At 40.7% G+C, this 27,088-nt stretch overlaps 1 protein-coding gene and 1 long non-coding RNA gene across 5 annotated transcripts in view; one reads left to right on the top strand and one right to left on the bottom strand.

Moving 5' to 3' along the window:
- Window positions 1–744: 744 nt before the first annotated feature.
- Window positions 745–15,988, bottom strand: LOC125488375. Its single transcript, XR_007266290.1, has 3 exons — window positions 15,800–15,988; window positions 10,362–10,468; window positions 745–848 (listed from the first exon to the last, which is right to left on the bottom strand). It is a non-coding gene; the product is annotated as an uncharacterized LOC125488375 (long non-coding RNA).
- Window positions 15,952–27,088, top strand: part of LOC125488374 (tubulin gamma-1 chain-like) — a 31,778-nt gene continuing 20,641 nt past the window's right edge. The window contains exon 1 of one of the 4 annotated variants that reach the window (XM_048621383.1): window positions 15,952–16,238. In XM_048621383.1, coding sequence (XP_048477340.1) covers window positions 16,107–16,238 — 132 coding nt within the window. In that variant the 5' untranslated portion in view covers window positions 15,952–16,106. The other 3 variants (XM_048621380.1, XM_048621381.1, XM_048621382.1) reach the window with 3 other exon arrangements.

Below are 27,088 nucleotides of genomic sequence, written 5' to 3'. Positions count from 1 at the left end.
TAATGAGTGCAAACACAATTCCTTTTTTGTAAAGCCATATTGACTGCTCATGTTATGGTTTTATAATTGTATTGGTAAGACTTCCTTGATAATGGGGTCCAACATTTTCGCAATAATCACAGGTAGGTCCCAGCTCACAAATTGTTTCATTCATATGTCGATTTGTTTGCAAGTCCAGGAACAATGCAGTACAATATAAAATAGCGTTTCACAAGGTGGGAGGTGGTGCAGCACAGATTCATCAGAAAGACACTGACCAAAGGGTTCAATTATGCGGACAGGTTGTATCATCCAGTTGTATTTTTTCAGTATATAGTATTGTGACCTATTTGAACTGTACAAGATAATCAATAGTATGGAGAGAAACTATTTTCTGAGTGGGGAAATTAGAACAAGATGGTATAACTGGAAAAACAGAACTGTGCCATTCACTGGTGATGTCAGGTAGCATTTGCTCATAGAAAGAGCACTAGGTAACAAACTCTCTTCCAAAAATCTGTTGAATCTTGGTGCCAATTGAACATTTCAAAATCAATGCTAGATTATATTAGGGTTTCTGGAATTATGGAAGTTGATGTCAAGATCAGCCACGACCTAAGTGAATGATGGAACAGGCTTGAGGGATTGAATAGTCTTTAACTGTACCTGAGGTCCTATGTTGTAGCACTATCACATAAGAAAATACAAACCTGTCTCAATTTTAACTCAAACCTTTGCCCGTAAAAGCATAATAAAGGCTGCATTAAATATAAAGCACACAGTCCATACATTGTTAGAAAGTTCAAAAATGCATAATAAGTAAAATGCAATTCTATACCTCTCAGCATCACTGTCTTCCATGTGCATCACTAAAAAAGAATAAATCATTGGTTAACTCATAACAGATCATTCGATCAACTAAATCACGAACGGAGGCATGCTATGTTGCCATTTCACCCAGCACATCGGAGACAGAGTATCTCAGGCTCCTTATTTGTAGATATGGACAGCAAGTAAAGCAAGTTTTCCCCCAAGGTTCAAAAACAGCCTTTAGTGAAATAATTGAAGGGAGAGGCTTCTTCCAAAAGCAACCATTTTTAATGTAATCAAAGTCTCAAGGTGTTTCACAGGAGCATTAGAAAACAAAAATATGACACCAAGCTACATAAGGAGATATTAAGTCAGATGATCAAAAACGTAACCAAATGTGTAGTTTTAAGATATGTCTTAAAGGACAAGAAGCAAAGCAATGTGGCAGAGAGGTATGATGAGGGAATCTCAGTGCTCAGGATCTAGGCAAATACAAGTCACAAATCGTGAAATAATAATAATTTGGAATGCACAAAGAGGCTAGATTTACAGGAGTACTGACGTCCAAGGGTTGTGGATCTAGCTTTTACACAAATAGGGAGAGGAGGTCATGTCAGACTTTGAAAACAATGATGAGAGTTTTAAACTCAAGATGCTGCTTCGCTAGGAACCTAGTTCTGTACTGTCCAACAGAGATCACAACAGCACCAAGGATACATAAGCACGCAGCTGTTTTAACCAAAATCAGCTTTACAATTTGGGTAGCAGTACTTCATGGATGTTCAATTACAGATAAATCATCATTCAATAACCAAGCAAGCAAAGCTCTTAATGAATCAACACTTGCATTCTCTGTTTTGTTTTGTCATCTTGCTAACAGACAAAACTAATATGTTGAAATCAAACTCAATTAGCTGTGACCTCTCATTTTTTATTTCATCAAATATATTTATAGCTGCACCTGGACTCAAAATTGGACACATGGCTCATAGCTAATATAAATGCCAAATAGATTTGGTTTTACAAGAGCAAAATACAGCAAATGCTGGAAATCTAAGACAAACATAGAAGATGCTGAAACACTGAGCAAGATAGATAGCATCTACAAACAGAAGTTATTATTTCAGATCGATAACCTTCCATCAGAACTAGGAAATTAGAAATGTAGTTGATCTTAAGGTGGTGAAATTGGGTGGAGTCAGGCAAAGAATAAAAGAGAATGTCTGTGATAGGGTGGAATATAGGCAAAATTATATGAGAGAGGATTTAATCATGAAGTAACAATACAGAAGATGTGTTAAGCAAAGGTGTGAATGGCAGAATGAATAACTGCTCCTAAGTAAAACCAAGGGACAAGCAAGGATAACATGGAAATATGCAGAGAAAAATAAACAAGTATACACAGAATACCATTTGAGATTGTCAACCTCAATGTCAAGTCTGCAAAGTGCCTAATTAACAAATGAGGTACTGCTTCTCCAGCTTACATAGAGTTTCATTGGAAGACTGCAGCAGACCAAAGTCAGAGACACTCTCATGTCTCACTGGGGTAATGAGTTGGAAATTAAGCCTTGTAACGTCTGGAGTAATCACAAAAATTAAAGATTCTACAGAAGCATGCAAAACTCCCCAATTTATCTTCAGGTCCAGGGTGACAAAGCATAAATGAGGCTCATGTACTTAAGAAGAATTACTATTTAGACAAGTAATTAGACTCTAGCTATAAGTAAGCAATTATGAACCACCATAATTACCAACCATCGGCATGTAACTCTACTAGTTAAAACTGTAACAACTTTGTAAAACTCCCCGACACACACACATATATACAGACGGGGGAAAAAAAGCCAGGGGTGTTATGAACAGATAGAGAGACTGGGAAGGCAGTTCAGGGCTACTGATCAAAATGCTGTTTCTTAGCCTTATTTTTCCAGATGCCCTTGTTTGTTTGTTGCAGGTGCAGGGAGGCAGATTCAAATTAATAAACTGAAAGTTTTAGAAGTTAAGAGTCACGATTTACACTAACTGCTGAGGGGAAAAATAATCCAGTTTTTCTCAGACTTAAAGTAGCTTTTGCTGTAGAGAACAAAGATAGCTCCTGAGATGGTGGCGATATGAAAACTTTCATTCACAGCCCTAAGTTTTTCAGCTACCCCAGTAGTTGCTGCAGGCTGAAAGCCTTTGTCATTGATAATCCACAGATCAATTAGCTACTTGTTGCCAACCAAAGTTCCATCTGTTCATAACCCTTCGGCTCCAGCTCATCTGCAAACCCAAGTCAACTACAACTGTAACCAGCAGCTGTGTTTACAAGAAGAATCAGGTTACTTGCTTTCAAAATATGCAATCTTCCATCAATCCTTGAAACAGTTCTTTTCTCAATTCAGTCCACATTTAAAAATACTAAAAAAAAAAGACAGTTTTATACATGCCTTTGCCATTAAAGAAAAATGAAATGCCATTTTAAAAATGCTTCATTATTTCATTACAAATATGTGACACGTAACAAAACTTGAGATTTACATCCATTCATTCTTCCTTGCTTCTTTCCCCCACTTATTCAATCTTACACAAACTTAGAATTTCTCAAACTAACTTATTCCAAAATTCTACACTCATAGCAATTCATCTGCAGTTACCTTATAATTCCCAGCAATGTGAATAACCTTTACATTAAATGGCTGCAATAGAGGATTTCATTTGAATAGTCTTGCATTCCAAGTTTTAAAGTTTTCAATGAAGGCCTGTGGACTATGAACCATTAAATTAGCATCTCCTTGTTATCACATCAGACAGAGACTTCAAAGTATTGCAGAACCAATAACAAGTCTATTTCCCATCAGGAGAATATGTCATCTGGTATTGGTTTACTTTCTTAGAGAAGTACCCCACTGGCTTCTCCACACAATTCATCATCCTGCAACAAGACAGCACTTGTACTCAAGTCACTAGTATCGATTGCCATTTTGAACAGTCTTGAAAAATTAGGGTGGTCAACGTGACTAATTTTTTTTTTTTTTTAAGATTGCCTTCAATTTCCCAAGGTTGTTTGGCATTCAGCTGACCATGCCACCTTTGCTGGTTTCTTTCACAAATTTGGTAAAGGTACAACTATTATACTAAAATTACGCATGAATTTCTGAGAAAACTGACGGAAGCAAAACGCTCATAATTTCTTAGATAACAAGGTGTAGAGCTGGATGAACACAGCAGGCCAAGCAGCATCAGAGGAGCAGGAAAGCTGATGTTTCAGAATTTCTTATTTAGTTTTGATACAGAGAATTCTATTAGAGCCTTCACTTTCACTGTCCTTGGTAATACTTGTCCTTATCCTACAATACGTCCTAGGCAAGTTAGTCTTGCTTTTCTGAATTCACATGTGGCCAAATTTCTTATTAAGCCAGCCAACGGTAATCACTTAAACCGGTCTTCGAATTGTCTCACATGAGCTCTCCATATGCTACTACATACTACATCTAAATAAACTGAATTACAAACCGTAGCTATGTTACTCAGACCATTGAGTTTTGGAATTTGGATGTCTTGTTGAGGTTGTAAAGGATGTTGGTGAGGCCACTTTTGGAGTTCTATCTACAGTTCTGGTTGCCCTACTGTAAGAAGGAGATTACTAAATTGGAGTGTGTTCAGAAAAGATTTACCAGGATGTTGCCGGGACTGGAGGGATTGCATTATAAAGAGAGGCTGGATAGGCTGGGATTTTTTTCACTGGAGCATCGGAGATGGAGGGTGACTTCATAGAGGTTTATAAAATCACGAGTGAATAGCAAAGGTCTTTTCCGTAGGGTGTAGGGTGGGGGAGTTCAAAACTAGGGGCATATTTTTAAGGTGACAAGAGGAAGTTTTAAAAAAGGACCCGAGGGGCAACTTTTTCCACACAGACTGTGGCTTGTAAGTAGATTGAACTGCCAGAGGAAGTGGTAGATGCAGGGTACAGTTACAACATTTAAAGACATTAGGATAGTATATGAAAGGTTTAGAGAATCATAGAGATATACAGCACAGAAACAGACCCTTCAGTCCAACTTGTCCATGCCAACTAGATATCCTAAATAAATCAAGTCCCATTTGCTAGCATTTGGCTCCTATCCCTCTCAACCCTTCCTATTCACATATCCATCCAGATGCCTTTTAAATGTTGTAATTGTACCAGCCTCCACCACTCCCTCTGGCAGACTTGGGCTGAACACAGGCAAGTGGGACTAGTTTAGTTTGGGAAACTTGGTCAGCATGGACAAGTTGGATCAAAGAATCTGTTGCCATGCTGTATGATTCTCCGACTCATAGGCCTCTGTAATCTAACTGGGGCATTCTTAAACCCAAATGCTTAAACCCACTTAACTTTGATGTAAACCATTTGGGATAAAAGTTGATATTTCTTTGACCTTTAATGTCAATGGCACTTGTCAGTACCTTTTCAACAGATCAATCTAAGAAAGGAATGAGGCACTGCTAACCCTATCAATAAAGTCTTCCAACTGTGGAAACAAGTACAAATCTGCCCTTATGTCACATTCACCTTTATATAATCTATACAATGACTAGTTGATGCGCCTGGTTTAGGAACTAACATAAGGGGTGAACTCCACCTGCTTTGACTAGGTTCAATGAAGTCATTTTCCAATATGTACCAAATCTGTTTCCACTTGACCTTACTTTTCTGAACATGTTCTGAAAAAAAAAAAATCAATCCTGACTATCCCACTTCCATATCATGTCTAGCTAATGCAGGACATGCAGGTTTATCTCTACAGATTACCTCATACTTCCTCAGTTATCCTACAAGATACTTCCATTGCCCTTTTTCTAAAAATAAAGAGTGTGTCTAATTGTCTCAATACTTGTGTTAGTTGAACTGTAGGAGGTTTACTTTGAGAACTGTCAAGCCTCTTCCTACCTGTCTCTCATTACCTCTTTCATCTTTCACTACTCAGCACAAGAAAGCTAACAGAATATTATGTTTTATTGTGATAAGAATCAAATGCAGGAAAAGGGAGGTTATGCTTCAGAGAATTGGTAAGTCCGCACCTGGAGTTCTATGAAATTAACCATAGAAGGCACATCTTTTTAAAGATTGAAAACCACATTGCCACATCAATCTTCAAGCCACATTCAGTTTCCGAATTACAATTACCATATAGCAATTAGCTCATATTTTGTGATTCTGTTTTTTTAAATTTAGCCCATAATTACCAACACTCCTTAGGCAGAATCTTGTTTTGGCAGCAGCAATGTCATTGGTTTATATGGACAACAGTAACCTCCTTTCTTTTACTGCTTTCTTAATATATCCTTTCACCTACAACTATTTATACACATTTAACCCCAATGCTTCTGTTGCACCTTTAGAATTGCGTTTTTTGAAAAAACGCCTCTCCTTATCAAAATGTACTACTTTGCTCTTCTTTGTATTAAACTTCTTCTGCATTTGTTTTCTTGTAGAAACATAGAAAATAAGGGGAGAAGTAGGCCATTCAGCTCTTCAAGCTGGCTGCGCCATTTAGTATGACCATGGCTGATTATCCAACTCAGTAGCCTGCTCCCGTGTTCTCTCCATATCTTTTGATTCCTTCAGCCCTAAGAACTATACCTAACTCCTCCTTATCTGGCCTCAACACTTGTGTGGCAGAGAATTCCACAGGGCTCACCATTTTTTGAGTGAAGAAATTTCTCACCTCAGTTCTAAATGACCTACTCCATACCTTGAAACTGTGACCCCTGGTTTTGGACTACTCGGTCAGTCATAAGGAATATTCTTCCTGTGTTTAACCAGTCTAGTCCTGTTAGAATTATATAGATTTCTCTGAGATCCTGCTTCATTTTTCTAAATTCCAGTGAACACAGTCCTAACCAATCCAGTCTCTCTTCATTTGAAAGTCCTGCCACTCTAGGAATCGGTCTGGTAAAACTTGGTTGCATTCCCTACATAGCCCAAACATTCTCCTTCAGAGAAGGACACCATAACTGCACATAATACTCCTGGTGTGGTCCGACCAAGGCCCTGGACAATTGCACCGAGATATGGAACATAGAACAGTACAACACAGTACAGGCCCTTTGGCCCACGAAGTTGTGCCGAACTTTTACCCTAATTCTAAGGTCTATCTAACCTCCACCCCTACCTTATATTATCATCCATATGCCTATCTCATAGCTGCTTAAATGCCCCTAATGAGGCCAGCTCCACTACCCTCTCTGGCAATGCATTCCATGCCCCAACCACTCTCTGAGTAAAGAGCCTACCTCTGACGTCTCCCCTACATCTACCTCCACTCACTTTAAAACTATGCCCCGTCATAATAGCTACCTCCACCCTAGGAAAAGGTCTCTGGCTGTCCAATCCATCTATACCTCTGATCATTTTGTACACCTCTATCAAGTCACCTCTCATCCTTCGTCGTTCTAAAGAGAAAAGCCCCAGCTCTCAACCGTTCCTCGTAAGACCTTCCCTCCATTCCAGGCAACATCCTGGTAAATCTCCTCTGCACTTTTTCCAACGCTGCCACATCTTTCCCGTAATGAGGCGACCAGAACCGGACACAATACTCCAGATGTGGCCGAACCAGGCTTTTGAATAGCTGGAGTATAACTTCACGGCTCTTGAACTCAATCCCTCTATTAATGAAAGCTAACACACCATACGCCTTCTTAACAACTCTATCCACCTGGGTGGCAGCTTTCAGGGAACTGTGGACATGAACACCGAGATCCCTCTGCTCCTCCACACTGCCAAGAATCTTTCTGTTAACCCTGTATTCTGCTTTCAAGTTTGTCGTTCCAAAATGGATCACCTCACACTTTTCAGGGTTAAATGCCATCTGCCACTTCTCAGCCCAGCTCTGCATCCTATCAATGTCCCTTTGTAACCTAGAACAGCCCTCCACACTATCCACAACTCAACTGACCTTCGTATTGTCCGTGAACTTACTAATCTACCCTTCCACTCCTACATCCAAATCATTTACAAAAGTCACAAATAGAAGAGGACCCAGAACAGATCCTTGTGGTACACTACTTGTAACTGAGCACCATGTTGAATATATTCCGTCCACTACTACCCGTTGTCTTCTAAGGGTCAGCCAATTCTGAATCCAATCTGCCACATTTCCCTGTATCCCATGCCTCCTTACCTTCTGCATATCCCTGCTCCTGTACTAAAAACTTAATAGTATGAAGAGAAACATACCATTTGCCTTCTTTGCCTGCTGCGTCTCTATGTTTACTTTCCGTAACTGATCAATAAGGACGCCGAGTCTCAGTGCACCTCCCTATCCCAATCTATTACCTTTCAGATAATCATCTGATTTTGCTACCAAAGTGGTAACCTCACAATTGTCCACATTATATTTCATCTGCCATGCATTTGCCCACTGATTCAACTTGTCCAAATCACTGGAACATCTCTACATTCTCCTCACAGTTCACCCTCTCACCTAACTTTGTGTTATCTGGTAATTTGGAGATATTACTTTCACTTCCCACAGATAAATCAATAGTATGTGAAAATAGCTGGAGTCCAAGCACTGATCTCTGCAGTATCAGTCACTGGCTGCCACATGGAGAAAGATCCATTTATTCCTACTCTTTCTTTCCTGGCTTCCAACCAGTTTTCTATTCCTGTTCATAGACTACACCCAATCTCATGCGCTTTAATTTTACATGTTAATCTCTTATGTGGGACTTTATCAAAAGTCTTCTCAAAGTCCAAATAAGCCACATCCACTGGCTCCTTCTTATCAAATGTACTTAGTTTGATCTCTGGAAAATTTCAATATATTTGTCAAGCATGATTTCCTTTTCGTAAATCCATGTTGACTCTGTCCAGTCCTGTCACTTTTGCCCCAAGGTGCTCTGCTTTACTAAATCTTTTGTAATAGACTCTAGCATTATTGAAACTACCAATGTCAGGGCAACCAGTCTTTAATTCTTCGTTTTCTCTCTACTTCCTTTTTAAACAGTGGGGTTACATTAGCTAGCTTCCAATCCATTGGAACTGTTCCAGCGTCTATCGAATCTTGAAAGATGATCACCATTGTATCCAATATTTGAAGGGCAACTTTCTAAATAGTCTGGGATACACATTACCAGGACCCGGAGATTTATCGATCCTTAATCCCAACTTCCCTACTAATACTGATTTCCTCCAATTCCACCCTCTCACTAGTCTCTGCATTCCCCAGCATTTGTGCCATCCTTTTTGAAGACAGGCCAAAATATGTATTTTAGTTGGTCTGATATCTCTTTGTTCCCAATTATTACTTCCCCTATTTCTAACTATAAGGGACCTACATTTGAGTTCACTAAGCTTTTTCTCTTCACATATGAAAGTTTTTACATTTCCCATAGCTTACTATTATATTCTATTGCTCCCTCTTAACCAATCCCTTTGTCCTCCTTTGCTGAAATTTAAACTGCTGGCAATCCACAGGTCTGCTTTTTTTTTTAGGGCAATTTGTACAACTCTTCCTCGGAACTATTGCTGTCCTTAATTTCACCTGTTAGCTGTGGCTGAATCACCTTTCTCATTTTTTGTGCCAGACAGGGATGAATAATTATTGCAGTTCCTCTATGCTATCTTTCAATGTTTGCTATTGCCTGATCACCATCATTCTTTTAATCATTACTCCCTAAGTTATCGTGACCAGCTTGCACATCATAACATACCATCAATCTTGTTTCCTTTACTTAGGTTCAAGACCTTAGTCTCAGAATCAACTACGATGCCTTCCATCTTAATGAAAAATTCTATTCTACGATGACCACTTTACCCCCCCCCACCCCACCCCACCCCACAAAGGGTCTCACACTGCTTGACTGGCGATTATTCCTTTTTCAACATCCAATCTCGGATGATCTGTTCTCTTGTTGGTTCCATCTATGTATTGGAAATCAGTTTCCTATGCACTCCAGAAATTCCTCCTCTACAGTATTGTTACTGATTTGACACTGATATTCATTTTACTAGCCTATCGCTATCTATCTCACACTTCAATGTTTTGTGACATCTGCAAATTTTGAAGTTGTACCTAACTTTCAGTCATTACAATACTCTGAAAAGCAGTGGTCCAGGTACTGGCTCCATAGGAAAATCATTTTACTCCTCCCCTCCAGTTAACAAAAATCATTTTTCTCCACAACGGTTTCCTGTCACATTACCAGCTGTCACTTTCTCTTTATACCAACTCCAACTTTGCGAGCACGCCAATCGTATAGCACTTTAGAAACAGTTTTTTGAACTCTATATACACTACAATACTCATGACCTCAGTTTCCAACAAGCTCCAAACAAGTGTTATAAGACTGACTTGCCTATCCTTTCCTGGTCAGTACTCTTCAATGGTATAACGTTAGCAACTCTCTGGCACAACTATGATGTTCTATGAGGACTGAAAGATTGTGACCAATGTTTCTGCTTTCACTATCAAAAGCTAAGGACGTATTACGTCTGGACTAGGTGATTTACCAATCTGTAGAATATTGCTTGATCCACTGCATGTTTCCAGTATTTTTCATATGAAATGAACCTTCCATTAAAGAGAACCCAAAGTCCCTACCTTGGAGTTCAGGCCAGATTTTAGTCTTCCAGGTGTCAGCACATACAATAATCATCAGACCGAATGCAATGAGGAATACAAGCCTCAGTGAGGTTAGTGCCAGAAACCTGCAAAAGAGGAAAGAAAGTGAAAATGTTAGTAGCTTGCTGAACTGAAATCAGTTCCTAAATATCAGATCACCACTTGCATTCTGGAGGACTTCCCATGTCTTAACTTGTGGGTCAGAACTAAAAACAGAGCAGAAGGGAAAAGAATGATGATACAGAAAGAACCTTCAGCCCATGATGTTGCGCTGAACATGACACCAAATTAAACTAATCCCTTCTAACTGCTCTTGGTGCGTATTCCTCCATTCCTTGCATATTCATGCACTTATCTAAAAGTCTCTTAAACGCCACTCTTGTATCTGCCTCCACTACTACCCTGGCAGCACGTTTCTCACTCCAGCCACACTGTGTAAAAAAAACTTTCTCCCTCTCACCTTAAATGCACGCCCCCCAGTCTTAGACATTTCACCTCTGGAATAAAAAGATTCTGGGCATCAACCCTATCTATGCATCTCATAATTTTATAGACTTCCATCAAGTCACACCTTAGCATCCATTGCTCCAGAGAAAACAACCCGAGTCCCGAAACATCAGCTTTCCTGCTCGTGTGATGCTGCCTGGCCTGCTGTGTTCCTCCAGCTCCATACTGTGTTATCTCTGACTCCAGCATCAGCAGTTCTTACCATCTCTGAGTGAGTTATAACCCCACTGCGAAGCCGCCCCATTTCTGAAGAAGAGTCCCGACCTGAAAAGTCAGTTTTTCTGCTCCTCTGATGCTGCCTGGCCTGCTGTGTTCCTCCAGCTCCATACTGTGTTATTTCCGAGTTTTTTGAGCCTCTCCTGATAATTCATACCCTCTAATCCAGGCAGCATCCTGGCAAACCTCTTCTGCACCAGCTCCAAAGCATCCACATCCTCCCTGTAATGTGGTGACCAGAACTGAACACAATACTCAATGAGTGGCCTATCCAAAGTCTTATAAAGCTGCAACACGACATCCTGACTCTTGTACTCAATTCCTTGACCAATAAAGGCAAGTATGCCATGTACCTTTTTTACCACCATATCTACTTGCGTGGCCACTTTCAGGGAGTTATGGACTTGAACTCCAAGATCCTCCTGTACATCAGTGCTGTTCAGAGTCCTGCCATTAACTGTATACTTTTCCTTAACATTTCATCTCCCAAAGTGCAGCACCTCACACTTACCTGGATTAAACTGCATCTGCCATTTCTCCATTCATATCTGCAACTGATCTACATCGCGCTGTATACTTTGACAATCTTCTACATTATCCACAACTCCACTGATCTTTGTATCATCTGCAAACTTACGAACCCACTCATCTACATTTTCATCCAAGTCATTTATATATATCGCAAACAGAAGTCCCAGCACAGATCCCTGCGGAACACCACTGGTCATGGACCTCCAGGCTGAAAAGCACCCTTTCACCACTACCCTCTGCCTTCTATGGGCAAGCCAATTCGGAATCCATGTGGCCAAAGGTCCTGAAGTTTTTCAGAGAACGAGTTTCTCAGGGGTAAAAAATAGAGCATAGAGGTGTTATTAATTGTCTTAAGAAAGCGGACTCTTGAAACAATCATATTTTTCTCATTTCTGGATTGGATCTGAAAGTTGCAGTTGAGAATTTAACTTTGAACAGCAGCTTGTTTCAAAAATTAAAACAAGAGACTGATGTTTTCTGCTGGCAACTGGCTTGTAACGATGAAGCAGGTTAATTATTTTCTAAGAACACTATAAACAAATTGGCACAAAGATGTCATTAGGCTCAGGGAATGGCAGCTGGTCAGATGTTGAATTGGTCAATGAAAGGCGGGCCTGTGCTAGCCAGCCAACCACAGAGGACAGTGAAGAAGAAAGAGAAACCAAAGGGTGAACTGCTTTTGACTGGGAATTTGGGCAGGAGCAGAACTGGGTTTTTTGTTTTTTTCTCTCTGGTTATCAACGTATTGAAAGTCCTGGGAAAAGAACCCCAGTCTACAAGAAATCAGGAAAGGTCTCCAGAGGTCTGCAGAAGCTGTTTGTATTGACTGATGGTTTCGGGATTCAAGCAAGGTACAATCCAATGTGCCTGTAATACACCTTGTTGTCTCTGTAATACAACCTGTCAGGTTTCATGAAGGTTTGATATTCACTGTCAAAACGGTTATTGAACTTCAAAGTATGGAAATTTACAGTCATTTTATATTATAAAATATTTATCCCTAAATGGAGTCCTGTTTGTCTGTTGGTGAGAGAATGGGCATTGGCATTCAAAGAAGATTGGGCTTAGATTGTAGATATTAATCAGATTGCCTTGTAGTTTATCTGTTTTCTGCTAAAGTTACATTATTAACAATAAATTGTTACTTTTTAAATTATAAGATTGATGTCCAAGATTTGTTATTTGTAGAGGTTGGTTTGGAACAATCAAGCAATTTTGAGGGTAATCAAATGCTTTAATTTCACTATGTTACAAATCCAATGTTAGCAACTATGAGATAACAAGGTGTAGAGCTGGATGAACACAGCAGGCCAAGCAGCATCAGAGGAGCAGGAAAGCTGACGTTTACGGGCCTAGACCCTTCTTTACAAATGGGGGAGGGGAAGAGGGTTCTGAAATAACTAGGGAGAGAGGGGGAGGCGAATAGAAGATGGATAGAGGAGAAGATAGGTGAAGAGGAGACAGACAGGTCAAAGAGGCAGGGATGGAGCCAGTAAAGGTGAGTGTAGGTGGGGAGTTAGGGAGGGGATAGGTCAGTCCAGGGAGCGGGATGAGGCTAGTAGGTAGGACATGGGGGTGGGGCTTGAGGTGGGAGGAGGGGATAGGTGGGAGAAAGGACAGGTTAGGGAGGTGGGGACAAACTGGGCTGGTTTTGGGATGCAGTAGGGGGAGGAGAGATTTTGAAGTTTGTGAAGTCCACATTGATACCATTGGGCTGCAGGGTTCCCAAGCGGAATATGAGATGCTGTTCCTGCAACTTTCGGGTGGCATTGTTGTGGCATTGCAGGAGGCCCTCTGATGCTGTTTGGCCTGCTGTGTTCATCCAGCTCTACACCTTGTTATCTCAGATTCTCCAGCATCTGCAGTTCCTACTATCTCTTAGCAAGTATGATTTGGCCTGGCTTGCTATTAACTTGTTCAGAGACGCTATTACACACCTCTGGAGCAGGTGAGACTTGAACCCTGTTCTCCCTGGTCGATGGGTAGGGACACTATCACTGCACCACAAGAGGGCCCTAATCCCCAGATCATGAAAGATTAACACTTATTAGTAACCTGTGAGAGTTTAGGCTGAGGACTAGCAACTGATTTAACATAACAACATGACCAACAATTCAGTTAAATGTCTGAAACAAGGCCCTGTTGCCTGGTACGTCGACAGTCAAAGAATCTTTGCCTATTTTAACACTGTTTGGCCAACAGTAATGAAAGTTTAGTCACTGGAATTCAGTTTGCAACTCCAATTCTTCATAACATCAAATACAGATTTTTACCTGATAACACAGCATGACAATAAATAACTGTAAATGTCAGCAAACAAAACTAAACTTGGATCCAGATAAAGTGACCTTGAGATAGAAGATAAAAAAGAGCAGTAGTCAAAGGATCAAGGAGATAGATTTTGAGGATGTCTTCAAAAGTTACAGGAAGGTTTTAAAAAGAAACCATATTAGGGCAAGAATTTTAGACAACAGACTACATTTTTAGTAAAGATAGACATGGTTAGGAGGAGAGGTGAGTTTATGTGGAAATGTGATTAGAAGTGATTTTGGAGATAGGTTGAGTTAATGCCACGGGTAGATTTCAAAATGAGGATTTTAAAATTGAGGCAGATAGATGGACAATGAAGGTCAGTAAAAATTAGGGTGATGAGATGAGCAAGACATTTTCTTGTGGAAATAAAATCATAACTCTGGAAAGCATCATCCATGTCGAGAAGCAGATGAGGATTTCAGGTTGACCCCATTATTTATAATGGCAGGATCCTTATGTCTTTGTAACTACTTTCTCAAACTACAATGTACATTTAATGATGTGTACACATATACGCCAGTTCTTACAGGTGTGTGCTGGAGCAGCTGGTGTACATCACCAACCTCCAACATGTTACTGTAACATAATAAGTTTTCTTTCAAATTGTGATTTTTGTTAGTGCCCCTTTAATCAGCTGAGTATTAAAGTTGTTTATTGATATAATCAACCCTAGGTCTCTGCTCTTATTCATCGCTACTTTGCCCTTACAGTTTATTTCCTCTCTATTATCTTTTTCGTCCTTCTTTGCTGGATTCTGAGTTTATCCCAGTCTTTGGAACGATCATTGACTTTTACCACCTTGTATGCTTTTTCTTTTAACTTAATACTCTCCTTAAGTTCCTTGGTTAGTCATGTACCTCCTTTAGAACTATATTCTTTAAATAATATCACCTATCCTCATTATCGCTATCAAAACATATCACTGCATCTTTCACTACATTAAATTTAATCTGTTGCATATCTGCCCCTAAATTTTAGTGAAGTCCATCATTATTTCCCTTACAGTTCAGAATACTTATGTGATACATATTAATGATTTAGAGGCCTAAGTGGAGTAGTTTACAGATTATACAAATTGTTGACAGTGAAGAAATAGGTAAGTGATATTACAGAAAAGTGGCAAATGGAATGTAGATGAGATAATGCCTTTAGGAAGGAAGAAAGCCAAGGAAAAACACAATAAAAGAAATTATTCTAAGCAATGTAGAGGAACAGAGGGAGCTTGGAGTGCATAAGGTAATGCGACAGGTAGATAAACTTGAGAAGCAGGTGTCCCAAGTATGCTTTCTCGTGGATACTCAGAATGTAGAGCAGGGAGGTTATGTGGAAACAATGCAAAACACAAATTATGTCAGAGTAAATCGCTGCAAATACTTAGGTTTTTCAAACATTGGTGACCCAACACATTTAATGCCAATTTCCTAATTACAAATGCTGCCTGACTTGCTGAGTATTTTCACCATTTTCTGGTTTTACTCTTAGGTTAGGACTAAATAGCAAGGCGAGAAGCCTTAGAATATAGGTCAATATAGATGGGCTGGTCAAACGGACTGAAATTGGCAAAGGGAAATTAATCTGGAAAAGGGAGAGGTGATGCATTTTGGGAAGACTAACAAGACAGGGAGAAATCTTTCACCTTGGCAGTATCCAATAACCAGGAAACACTGTTTTTAACAACAACAACAATTTAACACAGTTTTTAAGGCATTTTCGAAGGGACTTCAGATTTTTTTTCACCTAGAGTGTGGTATGTGGAACTCACTGCTAAAAGAGTGGTATAGGCAGGAACCTCCAAGATTTTTAAGAACAATTTACATGAACGCTTGAAACGCCATAAAATTCAAGGTTACCGGCTAAATGCTGGGAAGTCGGATTAGAATAGATGAGTGTTAGATGATCGGCACGGACACGAGGGGCCTCTTTCTGCGCTGTAAAAACTTCTGCCCTTGACACTAAGGTGTTGGTCCCTGTATTTTTCGGCGGCAGAGAGAGGGGCCGATGGCCATAGAATCCCTTTTCCAATCAACAACACAGGCCTAGCCCCCCCCTTACCAGAAACTGGCGTTGACGCTCAGGTATAAAAACAGGCTGTGCAGCGGCCTCTCCCACACCAACACACTCTGCCAGTAAGTCAGCACGGGCTCGTAGTGACCCAGGATGCGGAGAAGCTGCTGCTGCCGGAGCCGGTGCTCAGACTCGGGTTGTGGAGCCGAGGCTGATGCCCGGTCGCTGCCCTCAGGCCCCGCACTCACTCGCTCGGCAGCCATCTTGGTGACGCTCCGTCTGAATGTGAATATTAATAGTCTTTATGAATATTGATAGAAACATATGAATATTAATTATCCATATTTATATCGTTGAAAAAATGTAAATAAGCATCGAATCGGCTCGTGAAGACCGAAAACATAGGTTCAGAAAGTTGTAAAAACACACACGTCCCGGTTTTACTTTGCTGAGCACGCTGTATAAAATCGAGATGAATCTGAGCTGACATTCGGATAAACGAGAATGGATCCGTTTGACAATGTGCCGTAAATGGGCTGCGGTGTTACTCTGCGCATGCTCTATGCGGTTGGCGGGACGAGCGGCGGCGATGCCTCGCGAAATTATCACTTTGCAGCTCGGCCAGTGCGGCAACCAAAGTAAGGCAGAGGCCGGCGGGGAATGGGGCCGCGAATGGTAACGTGGTGGGCGAGTTACTGGGTGTTGTGTGTCGTCTTTAGTCCTGGTGCGCAGGAGGATAGTGCGAGTCCGGTTCGGGCCTGGGATAAGGCCGTAGCGGTCACCTCACTGCCCGTAGTCGAGTTGTTGTCGGTCAGGGCCTATCGTGAAGCGGAGCCCGGCAGAATCCAACAACTGCCCATCGACATTGTAAATATCTGTGGTATACCAGCTCCCCTGGACTCGATACAAACCCTTTCTACTGGGAGCATCTATTCTAAAACTCAACAACAGCCTTTATGTGTAAGACGGATTTAGGACAGGAGCACTGTCTGTCTGTCTTTCACAGGTTTCAAGCAATTAGAAAAGGTTGGTGCAAGTGATTGGGTTTAGATAACAAATTGAAATGAAGTGAAACAAATGGAAAGGCTGCAGGATCCAGCTAGATCAAGGGACAGCCAGAACAGCGGGAAAACGGACAAGATATTGCTATTTCGAATGAAGGGAAATGTGGGACATTGAAATAAATGAGTCTAGAAATGACAAATATTTGAAGCTTGTTAACAGAGCAGATAATGTTTTTTGAGATGAAGTAGCTTTTGTAACTGATACATTCGAGTTAAGTCAATAGTTCGTGACTCCTTCCATCACTTTGATGATGGAGAGTAAACTGATAGTGATACTTGACCAGGTTAGAGTGTTTCCTGGGTTTTCTGGCCAGGACATATCAAATTTCCACAAGTTTGGGTAGATGCAATGCTGCAACATCTACATTCACCTTTAAAACTGCTTTGTTCTTTGTTGTTTTGCAAAAGGGAACCTTTTCCATTAATTTGATCATCATGTGTGGTATGCATTGTTTGGGCATGATTTAAGTTTCCATGCACCATCTTGGCAACATGACACATATTACTTGCCTGATTCCATGTGCGGAGAATAGCCCTTAATGTGTATGAGTTTAAAATAGGTGTTGATTTATATGTTGAATATAGTCCTAAACGTGCATTTTGGTGACAATAAAATAGTCTTGCATGTTGGGTTAATCTGCATGCCACGATTTACATTAAATGTCTTCTATATTGGAATACAGAGTAACATTTTGATATTTGCTGATGATACCAACTTGGAGGTGTGATTGACAGTGAGGATGGTACCAGTTAACTGGAAAAGGATGTAGGCTAGGACAATGGGCTGAGAAGTCTAATGAAATTTAATACCAAGAAATATAAGGTGAGACACTTTGATTAAAAAAGATAAGGTGAGACAATATAGTCTAAATTGCACAGTTCCAAAAAACATAAAGGCATGAGGAACCCGGGATTTGAGTCCGTAGTTCTTTGAAAGTGGCAGGACATAACGAGAGAACAGTTAGCAAAGGTTATAAATATGAGGTAATGAGTGCCTAATCAATCAAATTACTCTGAAATGTGCATAAAGATTGAGTGAGGCTAGAGCAACAATATTGTATTCAATTCTTGCCATCATACTTTAAGAAGAAAGTGAAGATTATTGAGAGGCGGAAAGGCGATTTTTACCAGAAAGTCAGAGGGATTAGGAATTTTGGTGACACGGAGAAGCTAGGGATCTACTTGGAGCAGCAGAGATTAAGGGGGAATTTGATGAGGTATGTAAAAATATGACAAGTTTGGATGATAGAAAAAGGAAAACATTAACTGATGGTAGAGAAACTACCATCATCAACAACTGTGCACAAGATTGGAGGGAGTGGAGATGCTGGATGATTTCAAAAATAAATTGGATATGTAAGTGGAAATAAAAACTTAGAGAAGTATAGGAACGCAGGACGCAGAAACTAATCACATTCTTCCATAGAGAACTGGAATAGACTCAGTGGTCTGAGTGGCTACCTGCAGTATTATAACGACTCTCCTACTCTGTTCATTCCAACCACTTCCTGTGATAGTTCCACATTCCTACTGCTCTCTACGTTTAGAAGTTTAATGAGATGTGGGTGTCAGTTGCTGAGCCTGCCTGGCAGGACTGTGAATATGGTGTCGGCTTTTGCCAGTCTCTCCAGCCTCCTAATCCTTCTTTGGTCTCTCTGGCAGAAAGGCATAGCTAAAATAAGCTCTAAGGTGCATTGCTAAACATTGATCTGATCTATGGATTCTGGTCTTGGTGACTGGATGTACGGAGTTTTGTACAAAGAGACCTAAGACTGAGGGAGATCAATGTTAGTAGAGGAATGGTGCTGGGAAAATTGTTGGGATTGAAAGTTGATAAATCCCCAGGGCCTGATAATCTACATCCTAAAGTATTTAAGGAAGTAGCTCTAGAAATAGCATTGGTGGTCATTTTCCAGGATTCTATAGACACTGGAACAGTCCGTGCAGATTGGAGGGTAGCTAATGTCACTCCAATATTCAAAATGGGAGATAGAGAGAAAACAGGGAATTATGGAGTGGTGAGTCTAACATTGGTAGTGGGGAAAATTCTCGAATTCTTTAAAGGTTTTACAGCAGAGCATTTATAAAGCAGTGGCAGGATCAGACGGAGTCAGCATGGATTTATGAAGGGAAAATAATGCTTGACAAATCTGTTGGAATTCTATGAAGATGTAACCAGTAGTGTTGACAAGGGGGAGTCAGTTGATGTAGTATATTTGGACTTTCAGAAAGCGTTTGACAAAGCCCGATTTAAGAGATTAAAGTGCATGGGATTGTGGGAAGTGTACTGAGATGGCTAGGAAACTGGTTGGCAGAGAGGAAACAAAGAGTAGGAATTAATGGGTCCTTTTCAATTTGGCAGGCAGTAACTAGTGAGGTGCCACAGGGATCAGTGCTGGGACCCCAGCTATTCACAATATATATTAATGATTTCGATGAGGGAACAAAATGGAACATCTCGAAGTTTGCAGATGACACCAAGTTGGGTTGGAGGGTGAACTGTGACGAGGATGCAGAGATCCTTCAACATGATCTCGACAGGTTGGGTGAGTGGGCAAATCAATGGCAGATGCAGTATAATTTGGATAAATGTGAGGTTATTCACTTTGGAAGTAAAAACAAGAAGGCAGATTATTACCTGACTGACTGTAAAGTGGGAGAGGGGAGTATGCAGCAGCACCTGAGTGTCCTTGTGCACCAGTTGCTGAAGGTAAGCATGCAGGTGCAGCAGGCAGTAAAGAAGGCAAATGGTATGTTGGCCTTCGTTGATAGAGGTTTCAAGTGCAGGAGCAGTGATGTGTTTTGCAATTATACAGGGCCTTGGTGAGGCCACACCTTGAATATTGTGTGTAGTTTGGGTCTCCTTTTCTGAGGTAGTATGCTCTTGCGCCCAAGGGAGTGGAGCGCTGATTCTGGGGATGGTGTGTCTGACGTACGAGATCAGATTGACTAGGTTGGGATTGTTTTCACTGGAATTCAGACAAATGAGGAGGGAATCTCAGACTTATAAAATTCTAACAGGACTGGACAGGGTAGATGCAGGGAGGATGTTCCCGATAGTGGGTGTGTCCAGAACTAGGGGTCACAATATGAGGATTCAGGGTAGACTATTTGGGATGGAGATGAGATGTTTTTTCACCCAAGGAGTGGTGAGCCTTTGGAATTCATTACCACAGGAAGTAGTTGATACCAAGACACTGAATGCATTCAAGAGGCGACTAGATATAGCACTTGGGGTGAATGGGATCAGAAGTTATAGGGAGAAAGCAGGCTTAGGCTATTGAGTTGGATGATCAGCCGTGATCATGAAGAATGTCGGAACAAGCTCAAAGGGTCGAATGGTCTCCTCTTGCTCCTATCTTCTCTGTTTCTATACTGTGTTGGCCTGTTGGTACACAGAGATACAGTGATTGCCCAAGATATTTTCTTGAATAAAAATTCTTAGCCATTATCATTAAGGCAATGAGAAAAGTGATGTTGAGGCACATCCATGCAAGCCATGAAAGAAATGAAGAAAACGAGGTATATTCTACCCACCAAACATGAAAATGAGATCAAGGGCCACATTACTTAGTGCAGCATTTTTAATCAATACAAACTGAGCAAACTGAAAATCCACTCATGACATCCTGGACTGACCATGGCTGAAGCTTGAAGTAGACCTCTTCATTCTCTCTGGAACTAATGATCTCAGCAGAATTGTCTGTTATTCAGACTACCATAAATTAGACACTAGCAGATGTGAACAACTGCCTATGAGATCATAGAATGCGTGAAAGCATACCACTTATTCTAGCATTACAGATATTGCTGCCAAAGCAATTCAGTGTTAGGAATTCAGGTCCCTTTAGGGGATCAACCATTACAGCTCCAGAGTTGATTAAGAGCAGATTAATTAGAAAATACCTAACAGCCGGGTTCTTATGGCTCTCTTCTTTGGCTACGTTTGTGTCTGGATGCCCTTAGAGAGGGAGCACATTGTATGTACTGACACCTCAATGCTTTAGAGTGAGGTGGACAATACAGGATAGGGATGCATTCTCTCCCCTTCTAATTCCATTTTAATTTACTCCTTCCCTCTATTCCTATCCTCCCTTACTTTTGTTGTTGTTGCACTGTCCCTGGTGGGTAATGCTTGTTAATTATTTTAATTGGTGAAATGAGTGACTTTGATGGTGGTATCCCAAAAGAAAGAGCTTCATAAAAAAAGCTGGGTTCATTCCCAGTAGGGGCTTAGCTTCTGGACAGGGCAAGGTACAGGAAGGAAAGGTAGAAACTGGGGTTAGTACTAAACTATAGATTTCAAATAAAACTCTTGCAAGTCTATTGCTGCCTATTTCAACATATAGATGTCAATCTGTAAACAATAATGGCTCTCAGAAGATTTTAATTGTTTCATAAACGATTGGGAATTTCAGTATCACGCATCCTGTCCAGTCTGTTTCCGGTCAAAACGAAAGGCAGAAGTCAGTAGAAATTGCCAAGTGATCATTAAAATAGCAATGGTTCCAGCATAGAAATTTATAAAGTAATCTTAAAGTGGAGAAACATACCTACTGTGGGCATAGAAAGACCATTTAGCAATTAGTAATGTGCCATATCTAAACTACAGGTGGTCCCCTTTTATGGATGCCTGACTTCCAAGTACTCTTACATAAGTGAGATCACAAAAGATACAGGATCTGGCGTGTGCACATTTGTTCATACTTGCAGACAGAGGAACAGAGAAGCAACACAACTGTAGTGAACCATATAGTGCCTTTTTGTATACCCCGACCCCTTTTTGAGCACGCTCTTGCATGTGTGTACATGAGTGCAAGCACATGTATATGCTTGGCTGATTGCAGCCTGGCAGCACTGTGCATACAGCATAGGCCTTTGCCAGTGGCTCCGGCCTCCTAATCTTTCTTTGGTCTCTCCCCGAAGCTTGCAGAAAGGCACAGCTAAAATAAGCTCTAAGGTGCATTGCAAAATTTTGATCTGATCGATGGAGCCTGGTCTTGGTTGCTGGGTAAACAGAGTTTCGTCCAAACTCAGACCTAGGACTCTTGCTTCCCCCTCTGCAACTAAATCCTTGACTTCCTGACCCACAGCCCGAAATCAGTAAGGATAGGCAACAACACCTCCTCCATGATAATCCTGAATACCGGTGCCCTGCAAGGCTGCATACTCTCAGCCCCTTACTCCTTATGCACTCATGACTGTGTGGCCAAATTCAACTGTAACTCCATTACAAATTTAGTGATGACACAACCAAAGTGGATCAAACCTTAAACAACGACAGGATAGAGTACAGGAAAGAGAGAGCTTATCTGGTATTATGTAAAGACCACAATCTCTCCCTCAATGTCAGCAAAATGAAGGACCTGGTCATCAACTTCAGGAAGCAGAGTGGAGGACATTCCTTTGTCTTTATCAACGGTGCTGAGGTGGAGGTGGTCAAGAGCTTCCAAGTTTCTCGGAGTAAATATCACCAACAATCTATCCTGGTCCATCCACGTCAGTGCTACAGTCAAGAAAGCACGCCATCACCTCCACTTCCTTAGGAGGAGGAAATTGGGCATGTCCACAGTAACTGACCAATTTTTATAGATGCACCATAGAAAGCATGCATCACAGCTTGGTACGGCAACTGCACCACCCAAGATTGCAAGAAATTACAACAAGTTGTGAACGCAGCCCAGTCCATCACGAAAACCAGCCTTTCTTCCGTTGACTCCATGCACGCTTCATGCTGCCTCAAGAAAGCAGCCAACATAATCAAATCTTCTTCCACCCCAGTTATGCTCTCTTCCATCAGGCAGAAGATACAAAAGTTTTAAAACACGTAAAAGCAGATTCAAGAACAGCTGCTTCTTGGCTGCTATCAGACTTATGAACAGACCTCTCGTTTATTAGAGTTGCTCTTACTCTGCACCTTCTCTGTAGATGTAACACTATATTCTGCATTCTGTTCTATTAGCCTGATGTACTTGTGTAGGTATGATTTGTCCAGTTAGCACGCAAAACAATATTCTTCATTGTATCCTGGCATATGTGACAATAATAAATCAAACCAAAAGCATGCGACACTAGGGGACACAACACCACTTTACAGTTCAAAAGTTTTAAGAAAAATCCCGTTCTGCACCTTGGCAGAGACTCCTTCTGTCCACCTGCCTACTTGGGTTTCAGCAAGGTAGTTATCATGCCACACAAATGCACATCTGATAGTGCATTTCTTCAATGCACTTATCACAATGGAGGTGAAAGTTGACATAGTTAAGTGATCTGAAAAAGATGAAATGCCGACGAACTTTGGGAGAGAATTAGGCCTTAGCCATTCTCCAGTTAGAACTATTTTTTTTAAAAAACTGCGCATTTTGGAATGTGTGAAAGGCTCGGCTTCAGTGAAAGCTACAGTAATTACTGAGCAAAGAGGTGGATTGATGGTAGAAATGGAAAAACTGTTAATTATTTGGCTTGTGGATAAGAGTTAGCATCACATGCTGATTAGCCTGAAGCTTATTCAAGAAAAGTCAAAAAGCCTGTAAGCAGACTTCAACTTTAAGCGTGGTGCTGAAAGTGATAGTGAAGATTTGCTGTTAGTTGAGGTTGGCTTAATAGATTTAAAAGAAAGGCAAATTGGCACAACATTTAAAATACAAGGGGAAACTGCTCGTGCTGATCTTGATGTAACAAGCTAAAATAATTAAGGAGGGGTGGTGCAGTGCTGAACACGCATTCCATGTTGATGTTCTGGAAGAAGATGCCCAAAGAATGTACATTGTGAATGACGTGAAGGCTATCTCTGCATAAGTCTGCAAAAGCTTGGTTGACCTTGTTTGGTAGTGCTGCTGGTGATTGCAAGCTTAAGCCTCAGCTTGTGTATCAAGCCAAAAACTAAGGGCCTTCAAGGTAAACTGGAAATGCATCATTTCCAGTTGTATGGAAGTCCAATTTAAAAAATGCTTGGGTGACATTGAGCCATTTTGAGGATTGGTTCTGGCATCAATTTGTGCCTGAAGTGGAAAGATGCTATGCCTCCAAGAACCTGTCCTTCATGGCGCCTAGACGTCTGTCATCCCTGGATGAATTTCATCCCAACGTAAGATTGTGTACCTGCCACCCAACACAACCTCCATACATTTGGGAGGCAGTGGCTGAGTGGTATTATTTTTGGACTGTTAATTTGGGGACCGTGGCAATATTCTGGGAATCCAGCTTCAAATTCTATCACAGTGGATGGTGGAATCTGAATTTGATAAAAATAAAAATCTGGAGTTGAGTCTAATGGTAACCATGAAGCCATCATTTCATTCTTAACTGCCATCTGGAATGGGAAATAACTGCTGGCCTAGCCAATGACACCCTCATGAATAAATTAAAAAGCTTCAACCTATGGATCAGGGTGTCATTGCGCCTTTTAAAGGCATGTTACCCATTTTCCTAAGCTATTAAGACACCTGACACCAAACATTGCACAGGCATGATAAGAGTTGAATCAAACCAGTAATGGTGTCTGGAAAAAAATCTTTTCCTTCCGTTTATTAAGGCCTCCATGATTTTGAAGAAACTATTGAGGCACTGATGGAGAAAATGATGGACCTTGAGCTCTATTGGAGTTACTTGACTCCCATTCACTAGACCTGAGTAATGAGGACCTCATGGGACTCGAGCACCACGTGATTTTAGCTGAAGAGGAAGGAGAGCTGAGACTCTGTGAATCATTTGGAGTCCAATCAAACAACTGGCCGATGCTTCCAGACTTGTAAAAGAAAGAATGAAAAAAGCTTGGGCCTTGTTCTTCAAACTATCAGGATGACCCCCGAGGGCCCTAGAGCTGTCAGTAAGTGTCTGCAGTGCCATAAGGAAATATACAAATAAGAAAGAAAAAAAATTCCTTAGTTCAATCTTAATGTTTTTCAGGAAGATTGAAAGGCAACCAGATCGGTCCCGTCGACTTCAGCAATATCTGATGCACATAGCAGTGAGCTTTATCCATCCAACAGGTACACGAAGAAAAATTAGGGTATTTTCTGTCCATAAATTTCTGTACATTTAAAACTGATGGATGCATCATTGTGGACAGCAAGCCTACAATTTTTATTTATTCACTGTCAATGTGTGGTTACTTTTTAGCACCGTAACGTTTGCCTTTAGTCTTGAATGAGGAGAAAAGCCTGTTTATGATGCTCCTAGAAGTACTGATTCCGATATGCAAGCCAGAACCAATAAGTATCAATAAAACCTATTTCTTTACTGTGATTCTATTTCTTTATGTTGCATGCAATAAATATCTTTAAACGTTGTGTTTTGACTTTAGGTTTTATGTGCTACTGTATACATAGTATCTAGAGAAGTACAAATACATGTATGACTATGTTTTGACTTGCGCACATGTTCGACTTGCAAATGTTCTTGGGAGTGGAACTCATTTGTAAGTTGGGGTCCACTTGTACACCTACAATAAATAACTTTTAAAAAAACTTCTGAAGACGGAAGTATTAAAAGGATCAAGTGACAAAATCAAAATGAAATGACATTCAAGTTTCATTTTCATAAACCTGCTAAATCTTTGGAGCTGAAAGTTTGAGAACCAGTCAAAGTCCAGACATTCAGTGCTGTCAATAATAGCCCACTTGGGGCCTGTGTATAAAAGTTATTACCTGTTGTATAAACTGAGAGACTAAATATGTCGTTGTCATTGGAGGCACATATGCAACTGGAGAAGCTGCTCCTTCGTAGACAGCTAATGAGGAAGATGTGCTTTCACAAACTACACAAGGGCCTGAATGACCATTAGTTCCAGAGGTCAGCTATTCCCTACTAAAAGCAAAGGATCAGCAGCAACATGCACCATGACCACAACATTTGAGAGGCAAACCCCTCCCCCGCCAGGAGCAAGTGGACATCAGACCAACAGCCAATAACCATCTACGCACGTACCATTAGATGATGTAAGCGCTTTGAACACTGGGCAGAATACAAAGGAAAAAAACACATCCTGATGAAGTATAATGTTTTACATTATAGATCATAAATATGCTTGACTTGTAACTTCAAATTATACTACATGCAAGGTTTTACTTTTTATGAAAGAGTTGTTTGGAGCAGTGCGATTCAACATTGTGGCTTGCCATAATCACAGAAGCTTGACAGCAGAAGCCACTTCATCCATCACTTGAGCAGGTTTAGGAATGGAGAGCTTGGCAAAAGGTTGCAGAGTTGGAGGAGGTGGGATGTGAATGAAAATGTTAATACTGATATAATCTTGCATTCTCTTTTGCAAATTAATTTTAATAACAGAATCTTTCCCAAGTTTGTCATCTTTTAACATGTGACAAGTGTCTCTTGAAGCCAAATTACTATAAACTGTAGAGGGGTTCCCTGATTTATGAAGACTGACTTACGAGCGCTCATACTTAGGAACACGATCCCATATAATGGTGGGTAATTTTAAAGACCTGACATGCAAACATTTTTGAGATAACAAGGTGTAGAGCTGGATGAACATAGCAGGCCGAACAGCATCAGAGGAGCAGGAAAGCTGACGTTTCGGGCCTAGGCCCTTCTTTAGGTCCGAAACGTCAGCTTTCCTGCTCCTCTGCTGCTTGGCCTGCTGTGTTCATCCAGTTCTACACCTTGTTATCTCAGATTCTCCAGCATCTGCAGTTCCTACTATCTCTGATACAAACATTTTTTTTTCCTTATGAATAGCTGCTTTTATTTTGTCCTGTGTTGTGTCTGACTTGTGTACAAATCGACTTGCAAATGGAACCTATTCACAACCTGGGGACTGCCTGTGGCAGGAAACTTTATAGTTTATCTTTTTCCCCAATTGTTTGACTTCTCCCAACATCTAACCTGTTTGATGGCTGTGCTGAAATTGAAAGCTGTGCTGCTAAGGGAAGAAAGGGGTAGGATTTAATCATCACTACCACTCTTTCTTCCTACTTCTAAGACTGTTTGGATAGAATGATATTATCGGCAAGAGCAATGTGATACTTGTATAGAGGGAAAAATATTTTTTCTCAACTCTTTAGATTGAAGTTATTTTTTGGTTTGTATATTCTTGCTCAAAATGTCACT

Source organism: Rhincodon typus, unplaced genomic scaffold (genome assembly GCF_021869965.1).
Source record: "Rhincodon typus isolate 14 unplaced genomic scaffold, sRhiTyp1.1 hic_rhity00000607, whole genome shotgun sequence".
Classification (NCBI taxonomy): domain Eukaryota; kingdom Metazoa; phylum Chordata; class Chondrichthyes; order Orectolobiformes; family Rhincodontidae; genus Rhincodon; species Rhincodon typus.
Note: the sequence above shows the minus strand (reverse complement) of the source record. Positions and strands in the feature narration are given on the sequence as shown.